The sequence below is a fragment of the Scatophagus argus genome, chromosome 13 (genome assembly GCF_020382885.2).
Source record: "Scatophagus argus isolate fScaArg1 chromosome 13, fScaArg1.pri, whole genome shotgun sequence".
Lineage (NCBI taxonomy): Eukaryota > Metazoa > Chordata > Actinopteri > Scatophagidae > Scatophagus > Scatophagus argus.
Window position 1 is genome coordinate 10222974 of NC_058505.1, and position 25309 is coordinate 10248282.

General features: G+C 41.5%; 2 protein-coding genes across 3 annotated transcripts in view; both read left to right on the forward strand.

Annotated features, from left to right (window-relative positions):
• The window catches only part of slc22a23 (solute carrier family 22 member 23), a 34083-nt gene extending 16419 nt beyond the window's left edge, over positions 1-17664 (forward strand). Inside the window, exons 4-10 of the mRNA XM_046408073.1 lie at positions 3742-3910; positions 6122-6249; positions 8699-8801; positions 9555-9790; positions 11151-11183; positions 12215-12338; positions 13224-17664. Coding sequence (XP_046264029.1) covers positions 3742-3910; positions 6122-6249; positions 8699-8801; positions 9555-9790; positions 11151-11183; positions 12215-12338; positions 13224-14676 — 2246 coding nt within the window. The 3' untranslated portion in view covers positions 14677-17664. The remainder of the gene's footprint in view (positions 1-3741; positions 3911-6121; positions 6250-8698; positions 8802-9554; positions 9791-11150; positions 11184-12214; positions 12339-13223) is intronic.
• Positions 17665-18751: 1087 nt separating this feature from the next.
• Positions 18752-23567, forward strand: LOC124069202 (tubulin beta-2A chain-like). 2 transcript variants are annotated; one of them, XM_046408075.1, is made up of 5 exons: positions 18753-19074; positions 19472-19580; positions 19873-19881; positions 20825-20935; positions 22104-23567. In XM_046408075.1, exons 1-5 carry the CDS (start codon positions 19018-19020, stop codon positions 23186-23188), a joined length of 1371 nt encoding a protein of 456 aa, XP_046264031.1. In that variant the 5' UTR covers positions 18753-19017; the 3' UTR covers positions 23189-23567. The 2 variants fall into 2 exon arrangements, with proteins under 2 accessions (XP_046264032.1, XP_046264031.1); XM_046408076.1 differs by lacking the exon at positions 19873-19881 and having other exon boundaries at positions 18752-19074.
• Positions 23568-25309: the final 1742 nt, after the last annotated feature.

The window sequence follows — 25309 nt, forward strand, 5'->3', positions numbered from 1 at the left end:
CGACCTTATTCTTAGTAAATAGCGCCTTTTCAATGCTTGGAAGAAGGGAGGACACCTCAGGATATTTGTGTGCTTACACAATTACCCTAAGTATAAACAACAAGAGACAAGAGAAAAATACTGTGAAATCTGTCAGCTGGATATTTTTACTGCACCAACTCTAAAATAACTGGCACGAGCAGAGAAGACCACTCACTACTTGCGCCTTTAATTGACCTGTAAAAGGCCGTTGTCAGCAGAAGAGGCCTATTTATGCTTCGTCATGGCATTGGCTTTTTGCCCCAGCTTTTTGGATGATTATTCTTTATCGAAATGTGAAGAGTACCTTATGAGCAATGTGTACTGTTCGCAGCCACCCTCCCAGTTAAACCTGGGTCAAACAACTCTGTGCAATTGCCCCTGCACTGTTTGATTTCTTCTCTTCAGTATGTATGCATTTTGTGCAGCTTGTGTCTGTAGTGTCTCCAACCAGCCTGTCACTCAGAGGAAGCACTCAAAAAAACTCATCAGCAGTTTTGCAGATGCCTGAACTGAGTTCAGTCTCACCAAGTATTTCCATCTGTGACCACAGCTTTGAAGGTGCAGAGGTTTAACAATGTTTTGATAAAGAGACAACAGCAGTGGAACACCTTCACAGTGAGGTTTGGACAAGCCCCATCCAGACCACACACATGAAAGTGAACAACCTCTGTGAGCTTACCAAATGCATTATTATGTGGAAGCAGGACAGGAAATGAGTGACAAATTAAAGACATGAATACATAACGAGTGCAGATGCTTCCACACAGGGCACAAAGGGGGGTGCTGCTTGATGAGCCAAAAAATGCTGAAAATTATGTGAATAAGATACTATGGCGTTTACATACGCCAGATGTCATCCCACTTGGACACCCATAGAAGATTTCAGAGTGAGGTGTTTGGGCATCAGTATCATCAGTATGGGGTAGTGAATGCAAGGCAGGATTTTAACTTCCATCTCAACCTTTTTCTTTTCATTCTTCACACACTACTTGCTTCACCTTCAAGGAGAGACTGTCAAAAGGAGGTCTTTGTAGCTCAGGGTCGGTCAGGATCGGCATAGATTCTACACTATGCCAATCCTGTCGAACCCTGCTAACCAGACTTATTTCAGTTTCTGGAATGAATCAGATATGTGGGTGATGATTCAGAAGTCTGCGACCGGGGTACCACTGATGCTGAAGCATCAGAATTGACAGCTGCAGAGGTAGAAGACATTGGAGGAGAAAGAGGGAAGACATGTGCATGCTTGCAAGAAGGCCTGTTGTTCCAGGCGTGGACTGTGCAGCCACTGGAAGTGCTGCTAATAATAAACCATAATTATGCCATAAATATTACTTACAGCAAACAAACCCTTGTTATCTTTCAGTTTCAAGAAAAGCCACAGGGCCTCCTCAGCATTAAGTTATACTTAAGGGATTGTATGGCCAGGACTAGGCATTGAAATCATGGCATCAGGCCATATGGACCTCATGTGACCAGTAAAAGGTCATGACATTAGCCTGTGGGTACATGGAGAGCACTGAGAGCCTTTAGCGGTCAGCCAATCCCTTTCACTTGTCAAACAATGGGCCTCCTTGACTGGGCTGTGTACTCGACAGAAGGCTAGTGAGCTACTATGCACCAGAGAGTCTGATTCATATCTTGTTTTGCCAAAGTCAGCAAACCTGCCAAAGCTTCTTTGGAGATTATCATCGTTATTAACTGGCTATTCACTTGATGATGTCACTTCCTTTGTGCACAGTGTACATTGAGATGCATTTAAATGTCTGTTGTTTTGTCACCTCAGAGATCCCAGGGTTTGCATCACTGGTGAAGTTTCCTTAATGTAACAGCAGAATATTTAGTGGTAGATATATGTCAGTAGAACACAGGCTGCTGCAGCAGAGCATTGTGGGAATGCTGATCTAGTGGGTTGTGAAGGATTAGGGTCAACAGGAGTAAGGAGCTCAGGCCTCCTTTCCTTTCCACAGACTGTGGTATTCCTTCAGCCGCTTCATCTAAAGAGCATGTGCCATATTATATATATATATATATATTCACTCCTACTATCTTGATGTAATTATGCGGCCTGTACTGTGTCAGTACGTGCTAGTCTTTTCTTCCTAGCTCACCACAGGGTGTACATTTTTCCGGTCACGATGCATTGGACTGTTCAGTGCATGTGACATCTTATACATAACCGAAGAATTCCAATCTCATGCAGTCCACAACCAGTGAACTGTTACTTTTCTCCCAGCGGCACATAGAGAAGGGGGTTCGAGGTTAGTTGGTTCAGACTCAGCAGGTCTTGCACCCATCGCCCTGCTCTCAGCTCATTGGGTTTGTCATTCCAGCTGCGATAGTGTCCGTGAACAGAGAGCATTATTCATGTCCTCAGAAGGGGGCAAGTCCTAATTGAAATTCCGGTCTTTTCCATTGGAATGAAGTGGGGCCACCGACACCCACTGTATTATGCTGGCCTTGTCACCTTGAAAGGCCCATCTAGGGACTGTTCACATTCTTTGGCAGCAGAAAAAACACACTAGGAAAAAGAAGCAATGTATAACAAAAACGGTTGAATGAAGCAGGACAGAAGATTTGGGCAGCACAAGAATAGCAGCATTACAGCGCTGTTCACTTTCTATGGTTAAATGTGAAGCCATCCTTGACACTGCAGTAACTAAAGGGCTGGACTGTCTGTGGTTTCTCGCTGCCAGTGTGGTGTGCATGCTAATGGCTGGGTGAATGAATCAGTGCCATTCTGATAGAGGAGAACTGAGTACAAGGAACCTCTTTTCTGTTTGGGTAGTTCACTTTCACAGCAGCCTACTGTCTTGATCTGTCTGCTGTCTCTGAACAACAACTGTACGTGGTGATTTATTGCCTTTGTTAATGTCACAAAATTTGACGTGCTGTAGCTCTAAACGTGGCATTGGTTTTGACACTAGGACATTTTATGGTGTCAAGTGTTAACTTGTATTAAACATCACAGTGAATACATGAATACAGTAGTAGTCATAATGTACAGCTGCCATGGAACTATTATCTCTACTTGAGAATCATCATCTGTCAGTATCCGTGTACTGGCCTGTTGGCCGCACCTACCCCACCTACCACCCTCTTGTAGTTGCATAAGTACTCCTGGATTGGGTTCCACCAGATATTTGTGAATCCATTACCAGTTTTGTGTGAATTCTCTCCTATGTTCTTAGTAAACTTGCTAGTTTCAAACTTCAAACAAACAAACAAACAAACCCCTAAAACTTAAGAAGCTCGTAAAGATCTTAATAAAGTTTAAATAGATTTCTAATCTCTAACAGTGTCCAGTCAAAAGCAATCAGCTAAGTAAACTGGAAGCCACTGGGGATTTAACAATATGTTAAACTGACATAAAGTTTTATAATTTGATGTGTGCTGTATTGAATTTTATCAAATGCAGTTTAAAGTTCTCCCAGTTTACATCATTGTTGGGTTCCATATTATCTCCTGTCTCTTTTATTCTGCATTATGAACGGGTCCGTGTGAGGAAAGTGATGTCAGTCCAGTCAGCTAGCCGTGCAGCAGCTCTGCCTGGCAGTTACAGGCTGCACCAGCTGGTGTCGTATTGACAAGAAAGCTTGAAAAAGGCATATTTGCCTTGTTGCCATACATGCTCATTTTGTGTCTTTGTCTGTTGCAGAAAACCTAATAACACATTTCCCCCCCTCTTTCTTTGCCTCTTCTCTTTGTCCTGTCTGCCAGGGATTGAGCTGTGCCTGCCAGGATGGCGTTTTTCCATGACAATGGTGGCCAGTTTTGTGGTGTTGGGTGGTCAGCTGCTGATGCCAGGGGTGGCCTATCTGTGTCGTGACTGGCAGGTACTCCAGGCTGTTATCATCTGCCCTCTCCTGCTGATGCTGTCCTACATCTGGTAAGGAAAAGACCTGAGCATCTGCTGCACTTTGGCACCAATCCCTCTCTTGTTTTTGTTATTCTGCTGAAGTTCAAAAGGTATTTTTCAGTTTGAATTCTACATGCGACTCATCCTCTGCTGAAATATGTGGTGCCATCTGTGATCAGTTTCTTTGTGTTAGATTCTAGGCAACCAATGTTTCATAGTATAAATAATACCCAGATAAATCAACAGTGCATTTGCAGGTGTACTTGGTTTAAACAAAGACTTGAAGATGGTCTCATCTGAAAGTTCATTTTTCAGCAGTGAATTCCCAACTGAATTTAAAGTAATGTCTTTTGGTAAACTCATTTGCAGTGACCTTTACCTTGACTGTACTCCCCTTGCTCAGGCAATAAATACTTGTGTATTCACTTCCATTTATTCTACCCTGATGCTCAGTGCTCCATGGCACTGCCAATGTGTGCAAAGGCAGCAGAGAAATATTGAGGAATATAGATTTCTATCACAGGGTATCTGAAGCCTTGGCTTTCTTCAGTGGTGTAGAGGAGGAGGGGGGTAAGTCGGAACAGTAGGTCAAACGAGCCACCCCTTGGTATCTAGATGACATTAAAAAAGTAATCATGTGACCACAAATGACGGAAGCGTAGTTCACGTTACACAATCTGTCTTGGACAAATTGATTTTTTTCATGCCAAGGGAATTTATCATGTTACTAAAGTGTAAGTTTTGTATCTTATCTTATCTTTGTTTTCCAGTTTTGGAAATGATTACACATTATTTTGTGTATCCCACAAAACAAGGTCATAAGCATAACATAGCATAGCATAACATAACATAACTTTTTTTTATGGGTCATAGTTCTAAAACCATAATGAATAGATAACTGATTTAATTTCCATAGTTACACAAAAGCTTGGGTCTATATAGTAAGTATTATTATATATAAAAACAAAACAAAACAAAACAACACTTTTATTTTGTAGTAAAATCAAAATGTAGAAAGTGACTCATGTGACTCTGATCCTCTCTAGCTCAATAACAAAGGGGGTTTTCCACTCAGAAACAGTCGATGGTACTCGCTAATCTGATCAAACTTCAATGCTGATGACATAATGCACTTCAGTTTGTGTGGGACACAGAGAGCAGAACTCGTTAGGGATTGATGGGGATTTCTACAGTGATTAAGTGCAAGAGTCAGAAACCAGAAGCATACATCAGGGTAGTCCCTATTACACTGATGAATGGAAAAGCAGAACACAAAGTGAGTCGTGAATACTGGACCAGAAACTAGCCAACACTGTAGCTTATTTTCACATATGTAATAGAAAACAGGCCACACAGCCCCCACTACTGAGATGCACAAATACATCAATGAGCTTGAGTCAGAGGATTCTGGGACTTTCAAAACCATGGACCCATGCTGACTTTCATTATTAAGCCAGACAGCATTTATGGGCTTAAACTGGAGTCATCACTGATAAAGTAGCTGACTACAAATGTAAACTGGTTGGGCTGAAATTTGCTGATGTGGGAAAAGAATGTAAAACCACACCAGGGCAACATCATAAATCCTGTACTTTTACATTGCATAGCCATGTGTGCAATCTTCAAATCAACTGCGAAGAGAAGCTTGACTGCTGAGTGTACCACATAACACAATACCTCTAAGAGATAATAGAGCGTAACAAATGAAAGCAGGGACAACAATGGCTGACAGTCATGTGGTTGTTTATTGTTCACACTGTTAAGACATCTGGTTCTGCTAAGGTGAGACTTTGCCACCTGTAAAGGGTTTGTGGGTGTGCTGGAATGGACTGATTTCCTGTTCATTTATAATCTTGCCTTACCGTTACAATTTTATTGCCTGCCTTTCATTTGAAATGTGTTGAAGTGACGCACACTAGTTAAAGATATGATATGTGGCATTTCCACATTCGGCTGTCTAAAACCTGAGCAGTTCTGCCTGAGTCACGTCACGACAGATTTTCATTGGCAATGGTGACTCTTAAACAATAAAGACTCCCAAGATCCCACAGTACTTATGTCTTCTAATTTGTTTTTCTTGGTGGACCCTAGCGGTCAAAACTACATAGCAACAATTAATAACAAACGAACATGATTCAGTACTGTTTAAGAAAGATTTCAATCACCTTTTCAGAAAGGAGCATTAATTTAATTTTGGCTCCTTCTTATTAACAAGGACATCCTCCCCATCTTCTCTGACAGGATCTTCCCTGAGTCACTGCGTTGGCTGCTGGCCACTCAGCAGTACTGCCGCTCCAAGTGGATCATGGAACGCATAGCGAAGAAAAACGGAGCGAACATGGAGCTTGACGCCGATAATATCCTCACAGGTAATGAGACATACTGACCATAACATTAAAAGGCTGCTTTTTACATCTCTGTTAAGTGTTTGTTTATGTATTTGGTGATACATATTTTTTGTTAAAATAATCTTTGGGTCTGTATATTTGCTGCAGTATCACCATCGAATCCTTTTGTGTTTTGTTTTTTGTTTATCATTGTAGTAATCACCAGCTGTGCTTTCTGAAATAAGCTACACTGATAATATAATAATTAATATTATATGAGTTTGCTGTCTTGTTACCATAGTAACAGAGCACTCCAGGGTTTTGGACATTGCATTATGACACTCTAAAAGGTTCATTAATCTAATTACAGCCTGGATGGGTGGACTTGAGCTGACATGTTAGTGCACAGACGGCAGATGGACGCAGGTCAGGCACTTTGACCCAGGGGTTAACCGTGTCCTGTGCTCACACCTGGCAGAGGCAGAAGTGTGCTGTTGTTAAATGTCGCAGCAGACTGCATCCGTAGTGAGCCTCAACAGTGCTGTTTACTGTGGTATAGTTTTTATGCCTCCGTACTGGTGACAGCTGTGGCTAGAGGGTTAATGTTTTCTGTCCCATTACCGCGAACGCGGTAGCTCAGGAACACCCTGATGGAAATTCAGATTCAGCACAAACGTTCACTCGAACTCAAGGATGAACCCATTTGGTGGTCAAAGATCACTGTGGCCTCACAAAACATGTTTTTGGGAACAACTCAAGAATTCATGTGCGAGTCATGATTAAATGGTGAAGTAATGACATGATATGTCCAAAAGATAAATGATCAGCTTTTGCTGGGACCACGTAAGTTCCTGCAAAAACATTTTTCTGTCCATTATTCAACACCACAGCTCTGCAACAGAAGAGGAGATTAAGACCATATTTCACATTTGCTCGTCATCAGTCATGGGTGTTGATTGTGTGGATCTTCTGTGGTGCTGCGGTGAAGATGTGTTCGAATTTCTAGCTTCTTTGCGGCAACATTTGACACATTGTTCACTGTCACGGCTGCAACTTTGTGTTGTATCACAATCATCTTTATTGTCCAAGCGTGTGAACACATTTGAGGCCTCTGACTGTTCTTTGTTTCTGTGAGCGAACTGACACTCTAGCAGACATGCAGCAGTAGCCCACCCCAAGCTCACTGATTTTGGTGATATTGAGCTTCAGGTGATTGCCGTTGCACCATGTGATGACGCTCTCTATCAGTCCTCTGTACTCCTCTGTAAAAATAGTGTCTAGATGGAGACAGCATGCTTCTCACTGGAAATTATTCACTGAAATCATACAGGTTCGTGTATTTCCCCAGCAAATACACCTAATACATTTTACCAAATCCCTTCCAAGTCCTCAGTACATAATGTAAGCCAAGCATGATGTAAATTACAACTTGACTGTTTGGTGGAGGTTTACGACTGAACAGCAGTAATTTTAGTTCCATCTTTGTACTGCTGTGTTTGCTGTAGTTATCAATACATTTAGAAAAATAGTGCCGCGGCTGGGAAAAGGCTCAAAGAGGAACCACTCGGTGTGAAATTGACTGCACTTTTTCAGAAGTCAAAGACCGTGCGCTGATTCAGCATTGAGAACATTGCCACAGACACTCTTGTTCTTATAATAAGTGCCTGACCCCAACCCTTGCAGTAATAATTCCTGCCACAAATTGTGTGGCACTAAATACAGCGTTGGGGACTGACTGTTCATGTTGCTGCAAGGCACTCAGTCAAACACTGGAACGTGATAGATGTGCCACTGACTGGGTCATGTTTGGAAAGCCAGTGGTGTGATTAGCATACAGTAGATCTGGGTAGAGATTGAGTCTTACTCAAAAGTTTGCAGCTGGTTCAGGGTATTACTGGAAAGGCTGAGCAATACAGCTGGAGATAACCTTGAGGCAGTGGTGTGGAATGCTGTCACATGCCTGAGTCAACATGAACGTACAGTACCACAAAGCAGAGTTTGTGTTTCTGTGGCAACCCGCAGCCTGATACCAAAACATCCACCGTGTGCCGCACCTCATAACACTCATGGCTCAGGGGTGTTGTCCTCAAAGGCAATGTTCCTGTTCTTCTGTCAGCGTTGTCGAACCTGTCTCATAAAGCAACAGGAGACATAGTCATGTGGGATGAAACGTCCTCATCAAATATACATTATAGAATTTTCTGTGATCGCAATAGGGGCGCCCTTGTTTGACTCTTTAGAGGTCTCAGACTGCTGTTGAACTTTCCTACAATCTGAAAACTCACATGATGATATTAAGAAAAGCCCAATAAATATATATAACGTGCAAAATATATTATATTTAGTTGTAGTTACAATAATAATGTTTTTATACAATGACGAAGTGTCCAAGAGAAACCGACTGAAACAGACTGTCGCCCATATGACCAGTCTTCGAATTTAAAATGTCAGATATTGTCCAAGCTCTAACACGGACTTTTTTTATTTCCAGAACTGCAGAGAGCTCTTCAGAAGAAGCCCAAAAAGACGTGCATTGTGAAAATGGTGGGGACCAGGAACCTGTGGAAGAATATCGTTGTGCTCTGTGTCAACTCGTAAGTGTTTGTCTTATGTACTTAGAAAGCAGATTGGACATCTATGTGTTAAGTTAAGTGTGTGCGAGGATCAGGAAAAAGGAGAGAGAAAATAAAGGGAAGTGCTTGTGTGTGCTTGTATGTCTGTGATTTCCGTGTGGGGCGAGACAGTGCCAGTCAGACGCAGTCAAAATGGTGCTATTAACCCAGAGGCTCGATGCAGCATTGATCAGCAGGCCTCAGTGCTTTTGTCCTTCCATATTTATGCTGCTCTCTCTTCATCTCCTTTGGGATCTCTCCATCTGAGACCTCATCTCTAGCTAGGCAAACCCAGCTTCAGCTCTGCACGCTGTGTCCTTGATTCCCCAAATCAGCATAAATTTTTCGTGAGCTGTGTCCTTATGAAATGTCAGACAAGCAGTGGAGAGGGTGCGTGTGTTTGCTTGTGTTGTTATAAATGCTTAGTGGGTGTGTGCTTGTGTGTCAGTAAGTCAGTATTTACATGTGTGCATAGTGTGCACAAAAGGCACTAAACCTTGTTCCGGTTTCTTTCTCCACCTCCTCCCACCCTCTTTATCTTTTAGATTTGCTCTGAGCTATTTTCTCTGTTTTCCTCCTGTGCATGTTATCCCCTCTCTCCTTTTTTCTTCCCACCCTTCACTTATTTCTCTCCTATTGTACATCCTTTAACTCGTATCCCCTAACCTGGCCACTGTATTCTCCGATACGTTGACCCCCGCCTCACCACTTGCCCTGTGTATGTTCTTCACCCAGGCTGACAGGATATGGGATCCACCACTGCTTTGCCCGCAGCATGATGGACCCTGAGGCTCAGGATACGACCATGTTCCATAACTTCTATGCGGACTATTACACCATGGCGGGCATCGCGGTGGCGTCCTGCATGGCGCTCTGCCCAGCGGTGGGCCTGATGGGCAGGCGCGGTGGTCTTCTCATGTTTATGATCATCACTGCCCTGGCATCGCTGCTGCAGCTGGGCCTGCTCAATTGTGAGTACTTCATCAGGGACACGTGTTCTGCTCTTACAGGACGATGTTTATTGGTTGTGAAGTATTTAGTTTTGAAGAAACACTATAAAATAGTGTCAACAATTCCCATAAACAAACAAAAAACAAAACATAAATCATGCTACCTGTACTAGCAGGTACTGTCTATGTATCCAAAGTCTCATATATCATATTCCTCTGTGGGCACTGATGTTTTCCTTTCTTCACACACATGCTACTGCTGGAAATACTCACTTGTACACCAAATATGTATACATTTGTGGCAGAAAATAGTCCCCAACAAATTCACTTTTTCATTCCTGTTTGAGTAACGTTAGCTAAAAACAACAATACCCTGCTATTTTAGGGACTAGTTTCTTTTTTAAAAAACATTACATATTTGTGACTTGTTTTTAATGCTTATATCTTTGAGAGGTTGAAATGTATTTAAAGTACTTGACTAATAGATATTAATGAATACATAAAATATAGAAATGAAAAACAGGCTTTGCACACAGTTTTGATGAGGCTGTAGTCAGAGAGAAACATCTGTCACAACAAACATGACCGGCCAGTGTCCTATTAGAGCTGGACCATATGTCAACAGTATTGTTTATGGACTTTAATTGCGGTCATTTTATGAGGATATGATCTCATCGCACAACGTCTTGTGAATTTCAGGCCAAATGATTGATTCCAAGAAAATTAAAAAGTAAAAAATCTTTTGGATTTGTGTTTTACATATGAACACAATTAATTGCAGTATCCACCAAATCTGAATGTTATTTTGAATACATTTTCCTGCTGATATATGTTGATATATTATTAACATAATTATAGAAACCTCTATTTCAGAATATTAGTTTAAATTGTATAACTTATCCTATCAAATATTTAAACAAAAAGAATGACGAGCCAAATGTGTTGTTTTAATAGCACTACATGTCAAATACTTACTATAGACATTTTGTTTTAACAAGAGGATATATTTTTAATATAAAGGGACTTAGATTTGAGACAAGCAGCTGTTTTAGTCAATGTGTACCAAAAGGCGCTCCGGATCAAAACCGTACACAAGTCTGTTTATTCAGTTACATATCAGCGTGACTTAATGTTTAACATGAGTCAACACATCAAGGTCATGCTCGTGTTTCATGATCCCATTTGAGGTTGTTTGTGTTGTTACGGTGTTTTGCTTGCTTGCTTGGCTGAACATGCGTGCATGTTTTTGTATCCAATGTTTGACTTTGGATCTAATTTATTGTCTGAATGCATGTGATGATTGTACTTTTTCCTTTGTGTTCCTGACTGATGCATATATCTGTCATATACATATCTGTTCATCTCTATCATTCTCTTCTAGTGCTGGGGAAGTACAGCGGCCATCTGAATATAGGTAGGATCACCTGCTGACTTCTGCTCTTATGTCTCGGGGGACAAACTGATAATTGAGCACTCTTGTTTGGTCATTTTTATCAGCCTCACATTCTTTCTCAGTGTGAATTGAATTGTTTAGGTTGCTTGATGAGGTTTTAGAAAATGTGTCTGCATGCAGACATCCTGCAGTACTTCATTACAGCATATACAAGCCCTGCAGAGACACATAATGAAGACCCAGATGTAATTATGACTACCTTTTCACTTATTTATCCCCACTGTGTTGAAGAGGGTTAGCCCCTTTGTTATAGAGCTGTGAATCTCACAAACAGCCTTTCTTCACTGTTCTCCTCTGTGTATCAATCTCCTTATTCTCTCCACTCTAATCCCCCTGTGGGAAGCAAGAGCTGATCACAGAGCAGCCTCCTCTGATCCTCTTTGTGCCATCTTCAGCTTGTCTTATTCATAGAAAACACTGTATTCAAACCATCTTTGGTCTAAATGGGCTATTTATATGCAAGGCAATTGCTCAATAACCCATCAAAATAAACATAAGTGCTGGGAAACCACAACATTTTACTTGACCAAAGTTTATTGGCACTTTACCTCTAAGTCTTCCAAAGGCGTAGTTTGAAATTACTTCTAGTGGTACATTCTAAAATGCTGTAATATAAATGCCTCATGTGATCCAGTAACACACATTTATTCTGCTTCCATTTGCAGAATCAAAAAATATGTGCTATATATGTACTACATTGTTTAGAATTTTCTTTTTTAACTGAGTGGGACACAGTATGTGCCAACTATGGAAGCAAAGCTGATTTTGAACTTTAATTACGATTATGTTATGTTTGAATTTAAATGCCAGTGAATTTGTGGAATTTAGAGAAAGAAATGAGATCATATAAAGAGATGATCTCTTTATATGATCTGAATGTTCTTATTCCAAGCCTTTCAGGTGTCAGTGCTTCAAGTCTACTTCAAAAACCTTGATTTTAATTTTTTTCCAAGGTGATTGTCATATGTGTGTGTCTCCTGCCCTGTCTGCAGATAGCTCAGGTACACTGAATAAGAACTTCTCCATTGCCTTCTCCATCATCGGCATGTTTTCCTCCCACGCTGTCAGCAACTTGAGCATCTTCTTCTGTGCTGAGATCACACCCACTGTGATCAGGTAAAAATAAAACACATACAAAAATACACACAAACGCAGTGTTTTTGATACCGGCATTGTGTGCAGATTGTTGATTAAAAAAAAAAAAATATCATCCTTTTTTGTGTGCATTTTTTGTGCTGTGCTATCAAAAGATGTATCGAGTATTGTTGTTTAATATTAGTATTGTATCGAAGTTGTGGAAAGCATGTGAAAAATGTGCTTTCACTCTTTAGATGTGAAACAGCTGTGCTAATGTATACCACATGCTTGGCCATTACAAGTCCAGGTGAATAGCTGACAATGTGTTCATGTCTGCTCTACTTTAACTTATAAGTAATGAGAAAAACTGGTAAGCCAATATTTGGTTGACGTGCGTTGCAGAAATACCAGATTAGTTTATAATTCAGTTAATACAGTGATTGGTTTCCATTGTGTCACATGTTCCTGCAGATGGATTAGTTGCTCCACCTTCTGTTGCAGGAGAGGAATGAAAATATTGAACTGCTTGAGACAACAGACTCTTGCAGTTCAGTGTCAAATGTAATCCACATCTTGAACAAATTAGCCATGCCCTCTGAGAATAGATGACACAGCACTGGACGTTCGTTGTCTGGGGTTATGTAAAGGGTGTTGTTCTTCTTAGCGGTGCTGCAAGGGCAGCCTCTGGTGGTGATATTAGGCAATTAAGGGAGAGGCATGGCACTGCACACGGAGGATGGTTTTTGGCTGTACTGCAGCACTCTCTCGCTGTCAGTTAAAATGGCAGTGATAAGTCAACAGAAGCATACAGCAAAAATAAAGGCTTCCCTTCCTCTAGTTGGTTTACAAAATGTCTCTGAGGTTATGTGAGGAATATGTGATCATATATCCTACCATGTGATAACATTTTCCATTTCATTGCAGAGGTGGTGGTCTGGGCCTGGTCCTAGCCAGCGCCGGTTTCGGCATGCTGACTGCCCCCATCATGGAGCTCCACAATCAGAAGGGCTATTTCCTTCACCACATTATTTTTGCCTGCTGCACTCTCATCTGCATCATCTGCATTCTCCTGCTGCCCGAGACGCGCTACCAGCCCCTCCCTGAGACCCTCGCTGATGGCGAGAACTACACTCGTCAACCTCTCCTTCCCCCAAGGAAACCTGGAGAACAGCGCCTCTTGCTGGCCCAGTCTGAGAGCAGCAGGGACTACACCAGGGTGCATGACACGCCACTCCACGAAGCAGCCACCACCGTGGTGTCCACCATGGATTCCACTGCATCCTCGGCTGTTGATTTTACTGCTCCATCAGTTGGCGATATGTCTGTTCCCGCATTAATGGAGGTGCACCCCGACAAGCCGGAGCCTAGAGACCCTAATGGTCACTCAGTTGCACTGGGTAAAGATGGTATCATACATGCCAGTAAAGAGCACCTGTTGTCTTCCACTCCATTGCACAAAGTCCCATGCATCACAGACCCACTTTTGGCTGATGCTGAAGAACCTCCAGCAATAGTCGTAGATTCTACTGAGCCACTGACGGATTCTGCTGTTCCTGAAATGAATGACATCGGTCCTTCCCCTACAAAAGAGTCAGCTGCTTGCCCTGCCTCTCCAGGGGACTCTTCTACTCCCCCTATCCCTCAATCTGTGCCTGGCTCCTTATTGATCTGCACCAAGCCCATCATTGAACCCCCGCCTAGCACCACATTAGAATCCCCTGACCCGCTGGCTAATGAGATCGAAAGCATTACATTGAAATTCAACCCACCTTTGCTAGAGGACAATCATGCCACGTTAGCAGACTCCCCAGCTCCATCTATGCATGACAGTCTGCCTCCATCCCCTACTCCCTCTCCTGTTCCGATGACTCCTTCCACTAGAGACTCCCCCAAACCTCCTGTCATAGACTCTCAACTACCACAGTTAGACTCTACCTCTCCATGTGTTAATGATATATCTCCTCATTCCCCTGCTCCTTCTAGTCCAGTCACTGTTTTCCCCTCACCCAGTCCACTTCCACTCTCTGACTCAGGCCATTTGCCCTCAGCAGAGTGTTTGACTCCTTCTCACATAGATTCTGTCAGTACCACTACACCGATTCCGACCATTCTACCCATCACAGAAATTGTGCACACCTCTACTCCAGAATCAGCCACTCAGACTGTCACTGACATTGTTCAGCCCAGACAGGATTTGGCTGCCTCTCTTGCCGTAGATTCAGTACCAACATCCATCACGGATTCAGGCCCTACAGAAGAAACGCCCCTCTCTCTATTGGACTGCACCGTCTCCTCCCCCATAGACTCCGGTGTCCTTTCCATCAGGGACAGTGCAAGCACAGAAAACAACACCGTGAATGGCGTGGCGTCATCATGATCCAGTGTCACAGCCAGGAGACAAAGCTTTACGGTTGCCGAGGAAGCAGCCCACACCACATGAATATCAAGAAGGGTGCACAAACTGTTCTGCTCCGACTTCAGGCACTCAATGAAGACTGTCCCCACCTGGAGTTGAGCAGACATGTCCCTTCCTGCATTTAAACCAATAAATGAGACCACGCAAGTGAGAGAGTGCCAGAGGCTGGTTTGTGACAATGTGACAATATCTTCTGCTCTTTTTGAATGTCACTGGAAATCACCAGCCTATAAACTACTTTGATGTAAATGAATGGGAAATCACTGTCTGTTATTTTAAGGAGACTTACAGCTATACCCACAATCACTGAGCGGACTGGTGGAAAAAAAAAATGCAATGAATGAAACAAGCAAGCATACAAACAAAAAAAAAATCAAATCACTGGTACTTTTGCTCAAATGAAGTGTCTGTCTAACATGTTTGTATAAAAATACCGCCTTACTTGTATGGACAGAAAAAAAAAGAAAAATCTGAATGTTACAAAGTAGTATTGTTTTTTTTGCCATTACAAAGGTAAACAATCCAAATTGGAGGGATTTTTCTAAATACACGCCAAAAACTACTCTAACCAAAATCAAATGTAGACATAGTGCCAAAAAAGTATAAATGCAGTATTTGCCTGTTTTGGGAAATACTGTTTAGTGCAGTCACCTGCCATAGACTGTATGTAGATTTAAGTGAATCAGATGAACCCCACTCCAAAGTTCAGATTTATAAAGGAAGAATTAAATTAGAAAGTTAATGAAAGACTTTTCACCATTTGATAAATTAAAATTAAGAGACAAGATTGAGACTGCTAAATTGCAAAGATTAGACCCATGTTTTGTCGGTCTGAAGAAAACGTTATTTTTCCAATTGTTTTAGTCAATGAAATTGACGGTATGCAAATGCTTTTATTTATAAAAGTGATATTGTACCTAAATGCATAATTAGTTGTTGAGCTTGATTCAGTTTTTTTAAGTATTAATTTGGATAATCTTCCATGGCCTGCCCTTATTGTACAAACCTATACTTAATTCTTACAGTATTTGTGGCACCTCAGTGTGGTGGCAACTTATTCTGTGCAGTGGGGACAAAGCATGAAAATAATTGTGAATGTGTCAGTAAAACAAACTAGCAAACCTTAAAGAAGACACAAAAGCTATTTTTGAAATGAAACCAATGGATGACAAAACGATCGATGTGATTGCCAGTTTTCACAGCATTGCTAACACTGAATTGTGTTTTCCAAAACTTGTTTTGGCATTGACATAGTTTCTGTATGTCACTGTGTTCATGTGTTCACATACACAACTGCGTTAACCTAAAAAGATGAAATATTTACTTGTCAAATTGACATTTTAAAATACAGGTGAGATCCTTAATTCTAGATAGATGAACCTGTTCATACTGTTGAATTGACAGACTGTCTGTGGACAGCGTTGTGCTTGACTTAACACTGTATGTAACCGAACAGTTGTAGTTACACGCTCCATGCACAGGAGGTTGTCAGAGAAAGATGTACGATTATGGCTAGACCACTGTTTACAGCAACAACAATAATGATGAATAATAATTACATGTTACTGTAATACTTAAGAGCCAATTAAATGATGTCGTGTCATTTCAAATGTGATAAAACTCTCTCGCACTCGTCATGATCCAGGAAGTATTTGTGGTCTATTAATGTGTCATTCAGGGGTCAAAGGCAGAACCAGACTTGACAGAAGACTTTCTGTTATTCACAATTGATTCTTCACTTATGAAGGTCCTCACAGGTACTAAATTTTCTTTTGCTTTTATCCAAGACAAGGTTACATATCTTTTGCTATGTGAATGATGGACAAAACCTGCCTGCGGTTGTTTTCCTCAAATACAGCTTCAGTCAAAGTGAGACTGAAAGCTCTGCTTTTTGATTGAGTCAGGATGTTGATCTTCTAATAGGTCATCAAATCAACAAACTTCCATTTAGAGAAAGATTCATGTGAAGATTTAATGTCGAACATACGTATGCCATGCTGCTAAGCCTCAAAGCACAATGCCCTGCAATCATGTGATGTCAATTTTTTTTGGTCTTTTGACAGTAAGAAAAAAAAAGGGAAAATTGAGTGGGATTTTGAATACAATAAACAAACACACATTAACTGCAATATCCCCACATGTGATCTACTTTGTGAGAGGGTGTTGACACTGGATTTTATAAGGAATTTATGGCATCTACAGTAGAGAGTGGGTTGCAGTGGTCAGTATCTTCACATTACTCTGAGTACTCATTGTCTGTGAGTGTTGGTCTCTGTCTCGATGTGTGTGAATTTTATTGTGTATCGCCAAAGCCCCATGCAACCACCTGTGTAAGGTCAGTAACACAGCACAATACGTCCAGTGTCTTCTCTGAGATCTGTTGCTTCCATTTTCACAACACCCATGCAGCTATTTCATGGTGCTGATTGGAGCGAAAATACCTGTAAGCATTTGGTTTGACTTTATTTGAAGTAAAATTAAAGAAAAAAAAAAAATCAGTGAAAGCAATCTAATGTAATGCTAGCACCAGCGATAGCAGAGACTAGAGGGCAGTGGAAGAGCAAAAAAAAAAAATATATATATAAATAAATAAAAACAAATAAAAAAAGATTGGAAATATGCCTTTGTAAATAGTAAATGTGTAGTGGCACCCAGCTTCGATAAATGAAGGATCATAGATCATGAAGCGGACTGGTGAATAGTTCTCAATTTGATAGACAAAAGTCTCAGAGACATGAAGTTCCCCATGTACACATTTCAGGTTTTGCTTCTCTTAGCTGTGCAACTCAGAATCCCTTGACGGGAGATTTGAATGAATGTAAAAATCATGGATTGTACCATTTATAATTTCTGATTGTTTGGTTTCATTTTTGTTTTTGTTTAACAGACATAATGCACTTGTACATAAGCCATACCTGTTGTTAAAATAAACCACTATTTATTGATCAACCATTGATATCAGTCCTTAATTTTTACAACATTTCATGGATTGTAGATCACCAGCCAGAAAGACAAAATAATCAAATATTCCTTATGCTTGAGGCCTTGCATTTTTTAAAAAGTTTAACTTTTTAAGAAACAAAACAAACAAACAAACAAAAAACTGACTCATGTTTTTTTTATAATTCCATTATCAGTTATCCAATATACATGTTTTCAAAAATCAAAGCTTATTTACCAAATTAGCAGAACAAGCTAATGTCCCAGACCACCAGTGTCACAATTACTTTGTGGTAATTTGATTGATTAATTACACATTTGTTTGGTGAAAGTGCGTCACAAAAACACAAGTGACAAAGCAAAGACTTCATAGACACTAGCTAAGCAGCAAGATACTATGAGCTAAATGCTAACATCAGAATGCTAATATGCTAACATTCAGATGTTTAGTAGACCATATGCTAACCATGTTCATGTTGACACTGGAGGGAAAATCAGGGGTTCACCAACCTTATCAGGGTTCTTGCCCTGGGGAATGTGAATGTCTGGCCCAGTCTGTCATGGTTCTCCATAGAATAGTTTTTGAGAAATTTCAGCCTGGATCAAAATGGTGGAATGACCATCAGAGCAAAGCTAGCAGGCTAAATACTGAAAACAAAGGCACCCCGCCCAAGATGGCTTCTCGTTTTTTACCCAGTCCAGAGGACCTCTCTTATGAAGGGCACATGTTTCAAATTCTGGTCTTAATGTTCCAGTGGATGCCATGTGTACTCAGTAAAGGGCCGCAGATCCTTTTGCACCCAGGGTCTCCTAGAGAGTTAATCAGGCCCTGGTCGAGGCATTTCCTCATCTCACCTCATCTGGAGAATCTGCATTATTCAGACTACAACACGAAAATGTAGTCAGGATTAAAAAGCCTACTCAAAATATCAAATTTTATCTTGCAACCACAACTCTTTTATACATGCCAACCGCAGCCTGCAGTAGTACTCTGATGAAGTTTGACATAACCACACAACAATAGCCTGAGTTTTATAGAACAACCTCAGTACACAGGAGGTAAAAAAGACAACATTTTCCCTACACGGGACAGGATGATGTCAGGGCAGGGGATGATGCGGCATGGTTCCTCTGGTCCACTGCATCAAACCGGGGCGCTCCTATTGGCTGACTGCAATACTGTGATGCTGCGTTTTGTGTAACGTCATCTGACCAACAGCACGTTTATCTATCTCGCCGGCTCAACACTCGTCCTAGAAATGAGGCAAGTGCTGATTTTGAGAAACACAGCGGCAAGAGACTGAAGACGGGAAGCCGGCGAAGTCGAGAAAGGACGCTCTCTGCCCGCATCCGCAGCCCACCATGAGAGAAATCGTTCACATTCAGGCCGGACAGTGTGGAAATCAGATTGGGGCGAAGGTATAAATATTATAATTTAATTGAGCAAGGGGATAAATTAACGGAGGGATTGCATTCTTAATGCCTGTAGTGTATATCATTTAAATAATTAATTGATATTATTATTTTGGCGTCTATTGGGCAAGAATAGATAGATAAAGGTTTATTTTTTGAAAAGTTTGAGATAGATTATTAATTGTTTTAATATGTGCAGGGCGCGGTTCAGTCGGGCTGGGCAGTCAGCGGCTGCAGTGATGTGGCCCCTTTGGGCTGCGTGTCATTTTCTCTCTTAGCAGATGCGCAGTTACTGAGACAAGACCTGACGCACATGCTTTAACTCGTCTCCATACCCCGTTTGCTTGCCTAAATGCCCCCCAGCAATTGAAGTTCATGGGATTATGTTTTTTTCCCACCCTAGTTCTGGGAGGTGATAAGTGATGAACACGGCATCGATCCCACCGGTAGTTACCAAGGTGACAGTGACCTGCAGCTGGAGAGGATAAACGTATACTACAATGAGGCATCAGGTAAAAAACAACAACAACGTATTGGTCAAAGTTTGCTTTGAATAAACCACATTTGCATCGGAATAATTTATCACTTGATGACGCTTTGTTTCCATTGCTGCTTGCATGACCTTATGCTGCACAGACCTCATTTGAATGTCACTGTCTGCTAATGCCACTAATTTAACTGCAAGGAGAAAGTAGGTCCCGCCTTGAGTGCAGGAAAAAATTAGGACAGTGAATCTGCTAAAATTTCTCTCTCTCTCTCTCTCTTACTTTCTCCCTCCCTCTCTCCCTCCCCCCCTCTCTGTAGGGAGTACAGGTATCTGCAGTCTCTGTATAGCTGACCCTGAGCTCACTATGCCTTGGTTTCATCTCAGCGTCTGATTTTCTTGTCGTGGCATGTTGAAGGTCGTTTCAATTCCATCTTGTGTCATTCCTCACAGCGCCTGTGCATTAAACAACGAAAAAAAAACGTTCAGTAACCAAGCTTTAGGCAGATGCTGTCAGAAAAGAACAAGTCAGCGCAGTTCATGTATAGCCAGGATTGAGATCAAACAGCCCACTCATCGGCTTTGGATAAATCAAAAGCCTGCACAGGAGAAACTATACAGCATATTCACTACTATTGTCTAACCCTACCCTATTTTTGAATAGCAGTCATTATTGATTCTTTTTCCATGTTGCATGCAGGCATCAGTGTCACCAACTAGTTCACTTTTGCATGTGGACTAACTGAGCATTCAATAAACTAATTTTATGGAATAGAACAAGCGGGTATTTAGAGGCAACATTAAGACTTTATGCAGACAAGATGTTGAGAGGAAAAACAAGTATTGCCCATACTGCAAAGGCTGCATCTTTCTTTGAATGGACTCAGCACTTTGAAAACCCCACTGGTCTAGAATAAGCAGTGCAGCATGCTGTAGCAGTTTGCTTGCAAGAGGGGTTACATACAGTGAGGCTGGAGAAAGGAAAAGTACAAGAGACAAACCTCAGAAGGCACCATGCAATCTTCAGATATGGACCTTGATGGACAGGCTGCAGCATCCTCTAAGCAAAAGAATGCTTACCCATGAAGATTACCAGACAGCTGTGCTGTTGAAGTATCTTTTTAGATCAGTTTGCGTAATATGGAGAAAGAGTTATTTCCATGGCAAATGTTCTGACGTCATGCACGTTGGGACTGTTGATATCTTACTCCATCCTTCTATCCATTACCTCTCTCTGTATCCCCTCTGTCCTCTGCTTTCTTTTGTCAAAAGGCAGCAAATTTGTCCCCCGTGCCATCCTGGTCGATCTCGAGCCAGGAACAATGGATTCAGTTCGCTCCGGCCCATTTGGACAGCTCTTCAGGCCTGACAACTTTGTCTTTGGTGAGTGGATGGTACACCATAGTGTCACCACACATTGTGAACCAACTGCACATACAAATGTGCATATGTCAGCAGCTGCTGTCATATCCTGCAAAGCTGTGCATAGTTTCACCTGAGAGTTCTACACAGTGCTGTATATTCCAGGCACAAAGCCTTTGGAGCCTCTCAGCTATGTGGTGATACATTGTCCATGTACAGCTGTGTCAGACTGAGACAGCTCTTGTGGTGCCTCAGTGAATAAGAAATGTCCTGGGAGATGATGCTGCAGTTCTGAAGGATAAAGAGGCCAGTAAGCCCCACCAGCAGTATGACTCTCCATTTCTTCTTATAACAAGTACAAAAACAGAAGAACAGTCTTCTATTTTTTATGATAATGTGTGTGTAATCAATTCTGAACTAATAAATTAGCCACTAGACCTTAATAGAGCTAAAGAACAAATGTACATTTACCAATGTTTCCTCATGTTTCATTTTTAAATTAAGATACTATATGCCTGTTTCTAACAAGTGATACTTCATGAAGATTGTAATGAGTAAGTTGGAACAAATGGGTTTACTTGTGGTTAATAAAGGATAATATAAAGTCTACAGCCATGCTAGCAGAGGCTGTACTTAGACCCAGTGGTGCTTTGAGCTACGTGCTACTGTCAGTATGGTAACATGCTAACAGCGATTAGCACGTTGCTGTTTAACAGATGCACTTTACCATCCATTTTAGCTTGTTAGCACTGTAACATTTCCTAATGGGCATTAAATACAATGTACAGCCAGAGCTAATGGTAATGTTTTGTTGTCATTTACTTCAGTCAGTTTTTCAGATACTGTACATGTATGACGCATATTGAAAATCTGACTTAATGATGGTGGATGAAATCAGGGAAGAACGAAAAAATAGCACAAATCGTCAAGGATACATGAATGCAAAGATTAACAAATTTCACAACAATTCATCCAATAGTAATATTAATATGTAAGTATATATAAGTCCCAATAATGTAAACCTCATGGTGGCACAGTGGAAAAGTCAGGAAATCACAAAACAAATCAGGATCTAGATTCTGTGACCTTGAATGTCTAATGTCATGGTATAAAGTATGCCTTAGCAAGAAAGTGGTGTTATTATTTTTCCAACATGATGTGTCTCTAAACATTGCAATGCATCATACAGGTCAAAGTGGAGCAGGAAATAATTGGGCCAAGGGTCACTACACCGAGGGAGCTGAGCTGGTGGACTCGGTACTGGATGTGGTGAGGAAGGAGTCAGAGAACTGTGACTGCCTCCAGGGCTTTCAGCTCACCCACTCACTGGGTGGAGGTACAGGCTCCGGAATGGGTACACTGCTCATCAGCAAGATCCGCGAGGAGTACCCTGACCGTATCATGAACACCTTCAGTGTCATGCCTTCCCCAAAGGTGTCTGACACTGTGGTGGAGCCCTACAACGCCACTCTCTCAGTCCACCAGTTAGTGGAGAATACAGATGAGACCTTCAGCATTGACAATGAGGCCCTTTACGATATTTGTTTCCGCACTCTGAAGCTGACCACACCTACCTATGGAGACCTCAATCACCTGGTATCAGCCACCATGAGTGGGGTGACCACCTGCCTCCGCTTCCCAGGCCAACTCAACGCTGACCTTCGTAAGCTGGCTGTTAATATGGTGCCCTTCCCCCGCTTGCATTTCTTCATGCCAGGCTTTGCACCTCTCACAAGCAGGGGCAGTCAGCAGTACCGTGCCCTCTCTGTGCCAGAGCTCACACAACAAATGTTTGATGCCAAGAATATGATGGCAGCATGTGACCCTCGTCACGGACGCTACCTCACTGTGGCAGCCATTTTCCGCGGCCGTATGTCCATGAAGGAGGTGGATGAGCAGATGTTGAGTGTGCAGAACAAGAACAGCAGCTACTTTGTTGAATGGATTCCCAACAATGTCAAGACCGCCGTTTGTGACATCCCTCCCCGTGGTCTCAAGATGTCCGCCACCTTCATTGGAAACAGCACTGCCATCCAGGAGCTGTTCAGGAGGATCTCTGAGCAGTTCACAGCCATGTTCCGCCGCAAGGCCTTCCTCCACTGGTACACTGGTGAGGGAATGGATGAGATGGAGTTCACCGAGGCTGAGAGCAACATGAATGACCTGGTGTCTGAGTACCAGCAGTACCAGGATGCCACTGCTGATGAGATGGGAGAATATGAAGAAGATGAAATAGAGGATGAGGAAGAGGTCCGTCATGATATTCGCCACTGATTGTAAAACTCTGACATGATATTCCCAGGGACCCAGTCCTTGAAGTATTAATTGTTGTTGGACAAGTGCAATAAAATCATAAGAAGTACGCTAGAGATGCAGATGTTCAACTAAATATTGCAGTGTGCAGATGAAATATTGCTGTTTAGCCACAATTACATTGCATAGAGCTATGGCTTCTTCTGATCACGAGTGGGGTTACAAAGTAGAAAAATGCATACTATTGCAAGTCATGCTTTGCTGGTATCAAAAATGAGTACAGTCTTGTCCTAAATACAGTTTTGTAACATTCACTTCGATATGCACTCATTGTCTCTCTCTCTCTAACAAGTCTCGAATAAATGATCCACTCCTGTGAGTACTTCATGTTGTGTTTTTATTTGATTGTTATGCAGGTGTAAAGGTGACTAAGGGCTGTTGTTCTTGTTCTGATGCATGATGTATTTACCCTAGAGCTTCTGTAGATATCCTGTTGTTAAGGGAAGGATCTGGTAACATTTAATATTTTTCTAAACGTCAAACCAACCTAAACGAAGAAACCACCAAGAAATTTAGTTTACCTTTACTATCAAGAATTGCATGTGTATCCTTTGTGCCAAAGACTTCCATAGTTGTACAAACTATATTTAAAATCTCATCAATAAACTACATGATTGGGTGACATGTCCATGACATGCACATTGTGGTGTCTTTTAAGTCACTCCCAGTCCCGGTCAGAAAGCGAGGAATGACAGACAACTGCAAGGCATTGGTGCCTTTGGTCGCATGTCACTACAACTTCGTGCAGAGAGTGAGTGAATCAGGAGGGAAAGCGATGAACATGGCTGAATGTAAAGTCAATGAAACTCTAAAACAAACCTGTGAACGCATCTGCCTGAGTCACGTCTGATGCATTTTCATCAGCAGTGGTAGTTGTTTAATAATTATGACGACTCTCATGATCCCAAGCTATCCCACTAAACTACGTCTCAAGCTACTTCTTGTGTTTTCATTGTTTTGACTGAGTTGTGGCGATGGCAGAAATTCCAAACTGTGTGTCTAAAATTCTCTACCCTGTACAAACATTGTCTGTGGGCCTGCATCTATGGCTGCTCATTCTAGTATCTTTGTGTTATTCCCCCAGTCCTACACCCCTGGGGATAGCAGCCTCTTATCAAATTTATATTTCAATATCTTAAGTCAAGCAAATGTGACACTTGAATCTTGTTATGAAGTATGGAAGAAAAAGTGAAATCTGTATTTTTCTGATAATCTGCAGATCGGTATCAGATTGGCACACATCCAAACAGCCAGGGCAGAGCCCAGATGCAGTAAATAAATAAATGTGCTCAGAAATGCAGAGAAAGTAACATACATTAATTAATGACAGGCCGAGAATGTAATGCACAGATGAAACCTGTTCCTGCCACAGCAACTGAACACAAAGTACTCTCTAAGGGCTATTTGCGTCGAAATATTTTACATGTCTGGCCACACCCCAATCACTGCTGTCAAGGCAAGAATTTTGCATTTGACAGATGATGGAAAATATCTTCTTTGACATGACTGATGACTAAAAATGAGGGTTACAGCAGGGATCCAAGATGTCAGTCCTCAAAGACATCAATAACCTTTTTTTTCCAAGTCATATTTGACGAGTATAACCCATTTCTGTCTTACATGCCAGAAGTTATGAGGTTTTAACAAAATGACTGCAAAGAGTCTTAAGTGTTGTGTCTGCTTTCAGGATGACAAATTATCTGGAGGGCATTTCTCTTTTGGTCAGAGTAGAGTTTAACTTTAAAGAAAAAACAAAACAAAACAAGAAGGTGATAAGTCCTTTTTTTTTGGCTCTTCAATCTGCACCAAGTTTCTGGTTGATGCATTCAGATTTTAATCTTTTCCAAACACTGCAAAAAACAAATTTTTGAGGTGACTGAAACAGGTACACACCTTAGTGAGAGACAGTGAGATCACAAAGTACCTTTGTTATCTGCTCTGACATGCTTCAACTGCTCAGCCATAAAGACAAAGATTCACTCTACAGTACTTGCAAGGTTTTCTTTCTGTTGATCTCACAAAGAATATACCTTTGAATAATGCAGTACATACAAGCTCTAAAACCTTTTTTTTTTTTTTTTT

Coding starts and splice junctions, on each gene's coding strand:
- LOC124069202 (XM_046408075.1), top strand. CDS start 19,018: ATGAGAGAAATCGTTCACATTCAGGCCGGACAGTGTGGAAATCAGATT. Junction 19,075..19,471: donor GAAATCAGATTGGGGCGAAG/GTATAAATATTA, acceptor TTCCCACCCTAG/TTCTGGGAGGTGATAAGTGA. Junction 20,936..22,103: donor GCCTGACAACTTTGTCTTTG/GTGAGTGGATGG, acceptor TGCATCATACAG/GTCAAAGTGGAGCAGGAAAT.